The sequence below is a fragment of the Mus musculus genome, chromosome 4 (genome assembly GCF_000001635.26).
Source record: "Mus musculus strain C57BL/6J chromosome 4, GRCm38.p6 C57BL/6J".
NCBI classification, from domain to species: Eukaryota; Metazoa; Chordata; class Mammalia; order Rodentia; family Muridae; genus Mus; species Mus musculus.
Genome location: NC_000070.6, coordinates 32,013,254 through 32,024,794, shown reverse-complemented (window position 1 = coordinate 32,024,794; position 11,541 = coordinate 32,013,254). Strand labels below are relative to the sequence as shown.

The 11,541-nt window shown below is 42.4% G+C and overlaps 1 protein-coding gene across 4 annotated transcripts in view; it reads right to left on the bottom strand.

Annotated features, from left to right (window-relative positions):
* Window positions 1-1,324: 1,324 nt before the first annotated feature.
* Map3k7 (mitogen-activated protein kinase kinase kinase 7) overlaps window positions 1,325-11,541 on the bottom strand; it is a 59,979-nt gene continuing 49,762 nt past the window's right edge. For 2 of the 4 annotated variants that reach the window (XR_390323.4, XM_006537948.3), the window contains 3 exons: window positions 8,795-8,856; window positions 7,643-7,758; window positions 1,325-5,294 (listed from right to left, as the gene is read on the bottom strand). Coding sequence is in view for 3 of the 4 variants with exons in the window: in XM_006537948.3 (XP_006538011.1) it covers window positions 5,114-5,294; window positions 7,643-7,758; window positions 8,795-8,856 (359 nt within the window). In the remaining variant the exon portion in view is untranslated. The remainder of the gene's footprint in view (window positions 5,295-7,642; window positions 7,759-8,794; window positions 8,857-11,541) is intronic. The other 2 variants (NM_009316.1, NM_172688.3) reach the window with 1 other exon arrangement.

The following is an 11,541-nucleotide window of genomic DNA, read 5'->3' as shown; positions in this document are numbered from 1 at the left end:
CAAGGGATTGAGATTCTATAAAAGCCATAATAATCTGCCACGGCACTCCGGTCGAGTCAGCTTGACAGGCAGTGATGCCTAAAAGCCACTCATGAGGCAAAGAGTTTCAAGGAAGCTCTCCTCCTGGAGTTTTGGCGCTCTCATTCTCATACTCTTTTCCCGAGTTAGTCTGGTGTATGGATCTACAAGCTCTCTTTTAATATTTTATTATAAATGCCTCTTAAGATTAATTCGGTATAGTTAGTTTCCCCAGTGTTCCAAAATCCCAGAAGCCCCCCCCCCCCCCCCCGAGTTTAGAATCCTGTGAGAAGGCAGCAAGGAAGTTAACCTATTAACTAATTAACTAGTAACTAATTAAGCATTACAATAGCCAGTGGCTCAACTGGTCTGCAGAAAGAGCCAGGGAATCTCACTGAGATAGAAAGCTTTAGTACAGGCTACATTGCATACCAAAAGCAAATTGGCATACTCTCCTGACAAATGGAGATTCTCCAGATAAGAATTTAGCAAGGCCTAGGAATTTAGGGGTCTGTGACATTGCATTATTCTTGAGGCCTGCCAAGAGCAGAACCCCCTGGTGCTATTAACACTAAAGTGTGAAATTCTTGCCTGTCATTAAGCTGATCCTAGGCAGGACTGCTTTATCTTTATTGTAAACATTTACCTGGTTCCTGTAAATCCTTTCGAAGTCATTCCTTTGTTTTGTATCTGGTAAACTTCAATGTACCTTGCCTGCTGTGACTCCCAACCCCTTGTATTCTCTGTACTATAAAGGTCTGATGCTCGACCTGACACATACATTCAGATTCTACACAACCTCTCCTGTGTGCATCTGTCTGTCAATTCATCTGACGCTTTGCCCACCTGCCCCAGAGACCCGTTCCACGCAGACACAGGGACCCAGAGGGTCTGTGGCAATAATCATCTAAAGTGTCTCCAGACTATGACCCTGTACAGCGAAACACGATACACCACACATTCCCGAAAATTAAAGTTTCTTTCAAAATCTAACACCGAGTTTCAAGTACTATCAGAAATTAATTAGAAAAGCCTCTCAAAGGAATTAAAAAGAAGCCATTTAGATCAAGGGAGAGAGCTTAAAAGAGGAAATTCACAGGGTAGGACTTCATTTAAGACTACAGGCACTGTATGTTCGTTCTCTCTACAGCTAGCAGAGACCAGGGGCTGTCTATAGATGGGGTCTTGGAGGGGACAACTGACCTCAAAAGGGCATGGGGGAGATTATGTGGTAGACATATTCAGGATGCTGACTGCTGGAGTGGTTTCATAAGTGCATGTATCTGTCAAAACTCAGTAAACTGTACACTTTGAAATGAATGAAGTTTATTGTACATAAATTACGCCTTAATTAAATATGACTTCCTAGTAGACAGAAACAAAAATACCACCACCACAAAGATGACAAAAGTTCAGACCAGAGCTCACTTCCTGTGTGCCGGGTGGATCTTCTGTCAGTTGGCCCAGTACTTGTACTTCATTTTGGGCATTTTGTCTCTCAGATGGAAGAAGGAATTCCAAGTGAGTGAGTGCCAACACTGAAGCCCTCCAATTCACAGGGGGCCTTCACAACATCGCAGTCATTCCGAGCAGATATCTGGGTTGAGGAGGTGTAGAAATGTTTCCTCTGCTGATGAGTGGGCAGTTCTCACACAAGTGACTCCACCTACACAGATGGAGCTGGTAGAAGAGCAGATTCAGGGGCCAATGCTTAGCAACCCCCGCCTTCAGCATCTTACAGGGGCTTCTATGGTGGGGCTGACATGAACTTGTCATTAGTAACAGTAGCTTATCAATACTGAAGCAACGAGGAAACTAATGGATAGATAGTAAAAATATGTGGTTATCTATAAGCGGGGGGGGGGGTTACTTGATATAAAAGCAAAATGGTTACTGTAGCTTAGAAAAAACATTAAGAAGTTTGCAATGATAAGTCAGTCACTTTTATGCTGTACTCCATAAAAATGAAGGCCCATGAAAAAATAAAGAGGACTTTTTTTTTCTCACGTGTGTGTGTGTGTGTGTGTGTGTGTGTGCGCGCGCGCACGCTCGTCTGAGTATATATGCACCATGTGCTTACAAGAACCATCAGGAACATAAGGAGTCAGACCACCCCGGAACTGGAGTTGCAGAGAGTTGGGAGTCTCCATGCGGGTGCTGGGAACAGAACCCTAGTCCTCCACATGAGTGCTCTTAACTGCTAAGCCGACTCTCAGTCCGATGATTCAGTCTCTGGCATGACTATGGTACACTGTACTGAGTATGCTAGGAAACTGGTGATTCAGCTATTGGTCTGCATGAGGTAAATACCACTGGGCAAACCCACAGCTCAGTCGTCGTGTAGAGAAGCCAGCTACCATTCCTACATACCAGCCTGAAATAACAATCTGAATTTTATTAAAGACAAAAATAAATCAAAAAAGCCTCCTTCAGTTACAGAGTATGCACAAGAATTTCTGCATTATATCATCTTACAAGAAATACCTGGACAGGAATAAAAGTAGATAGCTTTACTAGCTTGTGAATAGAGGAGTTGACTACACACACACACACACACACACACACACACACACACACACACACACACACAGGGAAGGAGGGAGAAACAAAACCACCTGTAATCTCTGGCTGCAGGAGGAGGGGGCCTTGGGAGAATGACAGAAATTTGAAGGAAAAAGACATTCGCTATTCAAAAAATACTTCAACAAAAAATAGCCAACCACTTGTAAATAACTCTAAGCAGATGTTTTCAGTATGGCAGTATGGTGCTCTTAACTGACTTACTCAACCTAGAGCATGGCTTTACTGCTGAGGAGGACTTCACTCCACATTGCACAACCTTGCTTCCTTTCCTGGAAATGGAAACAAAATGCCACTAGTGTCTGTGCAGGACTGTCTGGTTCTTGGACATCAATGTATAAACCTGTCTGCCTGTTTTCTACTTCACCCAAGAAGTGAGGCTTGAATAAATTGTAGAACAGGAATTAGTGACCATCTGGCTCCTTGGTATGTTGTTATTTGAAGGTTTTACAGGTTGAGACATTGAGCAAACTGGTATGGATTTCAAGTATGGATGGTGTGCTCACGTTCAGCGATAGTGGAGCTTTAAAAATGCATGTGAGTGTGCCAGTGCACCTACTTAAGGCTGTCCAGGACCACAGTGTCGGAAACCCCAAGGAGCTGAGCATACACAAGCAACCGAGTAACAATCTTTCAACACTGGTACCATGAGCAAATCCAGTGTTTTCTTCCATTTGCTTGTTTGAATACTTTCAAGTGACCAGGACAACAAAATTTCCTTTTAGTTGTAGGATGCAGACCTTGCAAAACAACTGGCTAGAAATGAGCTTGCATCCATGTAATGTGGAATCTCCTGGGAAGTCAAGATGCTTTCAGCATGCTGCACAGCAGAGACCATGGCTCTCCTGTGGAGTGCCAGATGTCTGCACAGGCAGCAGTGGCAGGCGGTGTTGGTCTTGGACTCAGACTACAGCTATCTTCTGTGTCAGTTTTATGTCACTACTAACGCTGAGCTCGGCACTCATGTCACCTAATAGAGTTTGAGGCTATCTATAATCTTTTTTATTTAAGTGAAAGAAGACATTTAGCTCCCAGGAGCTTTCTACTAACAGGTTTTGAGGAAGGCACATCTTGCTATAAACTCTCCCTTACCTTCACTGTATACAGAAGGGATTCATTATAAAACTCAGAGAGGAAAAAAATAACAGGAAAAAGGTTATCTGTCTTAGCCTTAAAGAACACCTTCGCTAGCTTCTCGTGCTCATCTGGAACAGAGCAGGAACATGCGAGATGTACATCTAAGTACCACAGCGATCATCTTTCCATTCCAAATGTTCTCTTTACAAACATGAACACTATAAAAGCGAAGCTGATGGCATCTAATTTAAAAGACATTCATGCACTGGTATCAAAATGTGTTAACATGGACTGAAAAAATAGATCTTAGGGATTTATTTTTTTAATGGCATTTTATTATTACCTTTAAGTTATTTTGAAGGTTGGTAGTAAACTTATTGTTAACAATATAAATATTCTCTTTGTAAGTGTTCAAATTCTCTTAAAAGCATGGGAAGGCAACAGACTCAGGAAAGGACTTCAGAGGAATCAAGTCCTCTGAGTAGCTACGAAAGTGGGTTTAATTTTCCTCCTTTGCCTTCCTTACTCGGGCCTCCTGATTAGCCTGCTGTGTTCCTTATTTGGTATAACAGACCGATAGCTCAGCTCAAGCCTCCTTTAGCTGGGCCAATGATTTGTGTCTCTATTATTTTTCAATTTTCTTCAAATATATCATAAAACAACTCAGTAATGGTTACAAGAAGGATCATTTAAGCTACATCATCATCTTTCAATTTCATCTGCTACTAATATTAAAAGTCAGAAAGGCTTCTGTTTTCACACAGAATTGAAAATCCATAGGGTGTAAAAAGAGCATGTCATTCATATTTCACAGACGATGCTCAACCTCACGAAAGTCAGTAAACTTGCTCTCCTTAAGCACAGCTGCCACCACTCACCTTTAATAGTAACAGGTGGGACTACAGTTAGTATTGATCCAGGATGTGTTGGCACAAACCCTGTCTTTGAACTCAGCCTCAACATTCTGTCCCTCTGTAATGTACCACAAGTTATTTTAATACCCTGTCTTTACATTGGAGCATACCATCTACTGGGAAAAAAATCAGATTTTTGAGATGAGCACTTTGAAGAAAATTCTTGAGGTCCCACCTTTTACTACAGAGAAAGGATGATGCCTGCACACAGTAGCCAGTGTGCTACCCCCTCCTGTTAGGTAGCTCACTCCAGGAGCATGCACATACAGCCAGGTTCACTTCATGTGCTCTGAAGCTGAGCACGCTCGCCTTCCCAAGCCACAGGTGCCATCATCTGCTGCAACACGACAGTGGATTTTATATCCACCATAAGAAGAAAGGTAACTGACATAACAAATGCAGCAAAGAGAGGCATTTGGCATTCAGAACACGCCAAAAAGCTAACACTCATGAACTGTTATAATGGTTTGTCTTCTCTTAAAAAAAGGTCTTTGCATATTTTAAAACGTAACGGTCCCAGAGAATCATGAAGTGCCTTGTCGTTTCTGCTGTTGGCTTCTGATGACCTCTAGTTGTTTTTTGCATTGCTGGTAATAAGTAGAAAGGCTTTTGTTTTCATCTAAAAGCTTTTTATGTTCCTGTACCAGACGAGATGTATTTTGCTGGTCCTTTTCATCCTGGTCCAATTCTGCAACTAGTTCTTGCCTATAAACAAATTACACAACAGACATTACACCCGATGGGAAGATGCACACCGGTAGCTGATGAAGGAAACTCAGCTAATTAGAACCTTTCTCCCTATCATTCTGCAGCTTAAGTATATTACTCCAATATGGTCCTAGGACAGAATAGAAACCTCCCACTCATCTATTGTAAACCCACAAGACAGCCCTTCATTAAGTACTTAAGCAATCAGTAAATCAGAGAAACACTGCACTAAGTTTCAGGAAATTTCATGTGGTGCCCTCCTTTCTTGGTAGGAAGAAAAGGAGGCTCAGTTCCAGAGACAGCACTGTGTCACAGTTCCTACTTCACAGCTATACGCCAAGGTCCTCCCATCCTTACTCTGCAGTCACAGGGCTACCTAACTGCAGCTCTAATGGAACAGCAGAAACAGTATTTGTAAAGATTTTTGGGAGACCCTCATTCTTACAGGCAGGTAAGCTTCAAGTTCCTTTACTTTGAGGACATTAAATGTTAGCCCTAAAGTGAGAGTACTGGGTGTAAATAAACAATAACGTCTTATCAAAAGGAACTTCTCAATAGTTACCATTTAAAGTAAGTACTGAGGCGGGTGACCGGTTAGTGGCAAGGCCTTGCCACCATGCCTGATGCTGAGCGCGGTCTCATGAGAGAAGACTCCCGCCAGCCAGCAGCTGTCTGTGACAGGCACACACGTGCATGCCATGCCGTGTCTACATCCACAGCGCACATAATAAACAACTACTTAAAAAAAGTCAAAGCAAGTACTTAGACAAGTGTTACATCCACCTATACCCAACGTTTCTATTTTGTTAGCAGAGAACTCTTCCGTCACACACTTATACGACAAGGCAGATTAAATACGGAAATATTATAGCAGGCCTCCTCTCCAAATAAAAAGTGCCAGGAGGGCCACAGCTACTTCTCCAGCTTTCAGACCATGACATTCAACTTCCTACTTATGGTAACTTTAAGACACAGTCATTTAAATTACTATACTATTTTCCTCTTTTCCAAACGTATTCTTGTATTATTATGTTTATATTATTCATTGCACATGCATGCTCGTGCACGCATGGTGTGTGGAGGTGAGAGGACAAACTGGGGAGATGGTCCTCTTCTCTCATCAGTGGGCTCTGGAGATGTCAGTTTGGTCACAAGTGCCTCTACCCATTAGCACCTCACTGCCCTAGCCTCCCTTTCGCAAGCACAGCACGAGTTACTCCGAAACACAGGGCATTTTACTTCAGAGCCAGTTACTGTTACGAACCCTACTTCCATATATACATTTATTTATCCTATTTTCCCTACAACATTTTAGTTGGCATTCTTCACAAGTCTAACATTTACAAGGGTCATGCTTATGAAAAGTGAGCGCTAACCTCTTACATAAACCAAACCAAGCTACGTATTAAAAATAAGCCAGGAGATTTTAAAAGCAGAAGGCAGGCAGTTCCTACGGCTCTCTGAAAAGCAGAGATACAGGTAACTATAACATTACCTCCAAAACAGTCACAGATACAAACAAGAGCCTGTCACAAGTAACCTTGCTTTATTCAACACACAAGACCGTGCAGACAAATGCCTCAAAGATCAAATTTAGTTGAGTGCTAGGAAAACACATTTCCTTACCTTTAGTGGAGGCAGAACCAATAAACCTCTGTAGTGGCAACTCTAAATAGCCTCTGACAATACAATGTGGGTATGCAACCAGCTTATCTTCCTTAGCACTATATGATGCTGCTATCAAAAGGCCGCGTTCTGGGTGAAACCAGTTAAAGGGTGCTTATAGTTTAACATAAACCTACATGGAAATACTTTTAAAGGTTTGGATTTATTCATTAACTTAATTATTTTTTGAGAAGAGTCTCACTGTTGTAGCTTAGGATGGCCTCAAATTTACAAAGCTCTGCCAGCCTCTACCTCTACCTTTAGTGTTAAAACTAAAGACATGTGTCACCACACCAGCCTAAAGATTTATTTTGGATTTTGTGTATGTCTATGCGTGTGTGGTTATGTGCACAATGAGTTCGGTGCCCTAGAGGCTGGAAGAAGGCATCGGATGAATACCCTGGTGCAGTAGTTACATATGACTGAGCTGTCCAAGATAGGCGTGGTCCTCTGTAAGAGCAACACATGTGCTCTTAGTTTGCTGAGACATATTCTAGTCCCTAGAATTATGTTTAATGACTAATTCTAGAACTTTTAAGATAAAAATTTCTTAAAGTCTTTTAAAATAATGCTCCTACTTCAATACATTTTAAATCCAAAATACCAGTATTTTAACTTATTTTTTTAAAAAGTATTTTAAGGTTTATTTGTTAAAAAAACGAGGGGGGGGGAACACTTACTTTCTCTGTAGTAACAATGCGATTTCGGTTTGAACTTTCATATACTCCTGTGCCATTTTACAATGTTGTTCGAACACTGCCATGGATTCTTTGGAGTTTGGGCACGGCGCTAGAGGCTGGAAAGAAAGCAGAACTATTAAGGTTAAACCTTGGTGTCTACCTAAGAGGACGGCCAAGGCAGAGGCGGTTACTGTCATTCTTAGAGCTCCAAAGCACTGTAAGTGACAGTGAGTGAGCAGAGGAGCCCCGCCCCCAGGCCAGCGGACAGTGCCAACCCCTCGGCCACACAATGAGCTAGGGCAGACCTTGTGAACAAAATGAAACAGAATATATGGCTGTCAGAAAGGGCAGCAGGGTGAAGAGGTCGGAGTGTGGCCAGAGGTGAGTGGGTTAGGGTGATCAGAATGCACTTCAGCCATTCACAAACTGCCCAAGAACAAATTCACTGGAAGTTGTTTTCTAAGTGTTCTGCTGTATCCTGGTGACCTGCTCCTTGTCAGCAGCTCAGAATGGCTGAGGAGAGCATGGCATGCCCTGCTACAGAGCTGGAACACACTGAAGCCCATTCTGTTAAGGGACTGGGCTGTGCTGTCCAGGCAGATCTGCAATTTTCTGTCCTTCCAAGTGGCCTGGCTCTCAAGATGCTTACAATTCTCTACTCAGAGAAAAGCGTGAAGAGACATTACGCATACTTTCAGTCATCATGACCCTAGGGATGCAGCACACAGTGTCGGAAACGGGAGGGGCTCACGAGCTTTATATCGTAACACACCGACAATCCAGGGGTACAGATTCTGTACGGGGCAGCCCGACAACAGAGAGGGAAGGGTTTTGAGAGGACTGTTAGCATACGAACGTAGAGTTATATCTGCCCTAAACCAGTTAACTGTAAAATAAGGAAAGAGATAGGTTTTCAGATAGGCTCTCTGTGGTTCAGCATGACCTCAAACTTGTTTTGTAGCTGAAGCTGACCTTGAAACCCTGGCCCTCTTGCTTCTGCTTCCCAAGTACTAGGATTAGAGACGTGAGCACCATGTCTGGCAAAGACTTTAAAGCTGAAGGTGGGCAACTGAAAGCAGAACTAAGTAGACAGGAAACCACTGCGAATGTCATTAAGTCCTTGCGGAGGGAGGAGAGAGAGTTCTTCTTTACCTGTAGCTGGTGATCCAGTGTAAGATACGCCATTGGGATGGAGTTATCTGAGCCATTGGTATCTGGAAGGAAAGCACACATTTTATTTATTAATTTATGAGTATAATTATTCACTTACTGAATGATACTAAGTAGGAAAAAAGCATGAGATGTCATCCCTCTCCCTGAATATTATTAAATAAAAGTTACTGTTATTGGTGATGGACAGGGTCTGCTTCTGAATTCTGAAGGAAAGAAGGGGAACACATGATCTCATATATTAAAACACAAGCATGGTCTACAATTAAGTTGGGAGGCCTGGCTGATCCTAGCCACGCAGGCCCACATTCTTTCCTCGTGTTCTGTTCACCAGGAGGCTGGATCAACTGTCAGCACCAGTGTACACAGGTAGGGAAGAGCAAGTGTTCTAGACTCTCCAGAGGCTCTTTTCAGTTGATGCAGATGGGGATGTGACACCTTCTGCCTGTCCCTCATCAGACACTACTGGGGAGAATATATGACACAAACAACAGAGGACAAAAGGCATTCAGAACTCTGAATTATCACCACGTTCCAAACCATTACACTAGTGACTTCAAGCCACCAGCCAATCTTATCAAAGCATTCAGAGGAAGGACAACTGCCCCCCACAGACAGACTGGGGCGGATTACAGCACGGTCACATGTGATGACAATGGGGAACCCACACAGGGTCCAATGAAGAAAGCTAAGGAAAGGCGCTGACCCACTCGAACCCTGATTTCCATGAGACAAAAATGAGACAAAATGATAGACCCTAACTAAGAGGACAATGAGTTGTCTTAAAAAGTTTCCTCAATGAAAGAAACACTTCCCTCCCACGCTCTTCCCCTAAACCTCGGATACTCTCCCCACACTGTTCCAGCACGTAGTCTCTCACAGGTACTTGAGAGGGAAGGAGAACTTGCTGAGATTTCAGAAGTAGTGTGTTAGTTCATGAAGGGACAATTAGTTAAGGCCCTTTATTGGATTTCATCTTTGTTCTCTAAAATCAACAAGTAACACGCATGGCATTTCACTTTCTCTTTTCTGCCTAAGTTGGATTACAGCTTCTAGTTTCTAATATAAACAACTGGTCACAAGATAGCATAGTTACAGCATGAAAATTTATTTTTATACTTAGTAATTAAACATGACCTCTTTTCATGAAATACTAAAACTTACACTTGTTTTGGTTAATTTGAGTAAGGCAAAATTTCTGTTTTTTCAAACACAACAGATGTTAGCACCCTCACTTCTTCACAGGTGCATTCCCTTAGTGGTGGTTTGAATGAGAATGGCCCCCATGGCTCAGACCCTTGAACTATACACTGAACTGTTTGGGAAGAATTAGGAGATGTAGTCTGTTGGAGGAGGCATGTCACTGGGGGTGGACTCTGAGGTTTCAAAAGACTTGTGCCATTTCCAGGGTCTGTCTCTCTGGCTCCTATTTGTGGATCAGAATATGAGCTGTCAACTGCTGCTTTAGCATATGGTTGGCTGCCTGCCTGCCACCATGTTCTCTGCCATGATGGTGATGGACTCTAATACTCTGAAACTGTAAACCCCCAATAAGATCCTTGGTTATTCAAGGATTTCCTATTCTTTATCACAGCAATAGGAAAGTAAGTATGACACACTTGTGGATGTTTTCTTTTCTCTCTCATATGTGACTGAAAGTATGAACAGCCATGGAGATCATTGGGTCTTACTTAACTAATCTGTGTCTTAACTACTAAAACATTTAGCTTAACTATAAAGTTAGCAGCTTACCATGCCATATGGCAAGTTCACTGTTACCGTGTGTCACAACTCTAGGCATGGTCACCACGAATGGGCTATGTCTCATATTTATCTTTGCAAGGTTCTAAGCATAGAAGAAAGTGGGTCTGTGTCTCTGTAAATTCTTAAGTTGTGTCAAGATATTGCTGTTTCTAGGCCCTGGGGGAGTATTTGCCTCACTTTACAACCATAACAGTGTAAACTGAAACAGGAGAGTATTTATCTGTTAAGATTTTAAGTTATATTCTTTAGATTTTCTCTGGAAGAATACAGAACAATTTAATAGTTATGCTATTTTATCTTATGTTTACACTTCCGGTTATTTCCTGGGTCTATGAGAAGAAGGCGGCTTTCCTCATCTGTTCTCTATAACCTATCCTATGTAGTGACAGAGCTGCAATTATTTCAATGCAAAGACAAAATTTAGCGGGCACTGCAGCCTGGGCCCAGGTAAAACACTTAGTGATTGATAGGCTGCCGTACCACTCGGGTCAAGGAGCAGGATATCTGGGTTTGCATGCGTAGAAAACAGTGGATAGCAGACATCTAAAGAGATCTGATTTTCTCCTGTGCCACACTGTTGATTCCCATGTACGAATCTAGGCTGAAATTAGGAAACCCTCTAAGGCAATGCAAGGGAGAATAGTCCCTTAGTTTGGGGGGGGGGGTTGTGGTCATCATCATCATCAAGAACAACAGCCCAACAACAACAGCAGCAGCTGGTGTCACCCCAATGGCTAGAGCACTTCACTATGCACCACTGGACAGGAATCTTGGTGAGGTTTTGCTACTATAAGTGTTTAACTTACCCAAAGTAGACAGTACACACCCCTTGCTAAACATAGTTCTAAATTATATGACACAGGGAAAAGCTGCTCATTTAATTTTTAAAATGAAACTATAAACCTGACTAGGCCATACCAGGTATCTATAAATACTGAAAACATAGTTTGTGAAGACAGTAAACT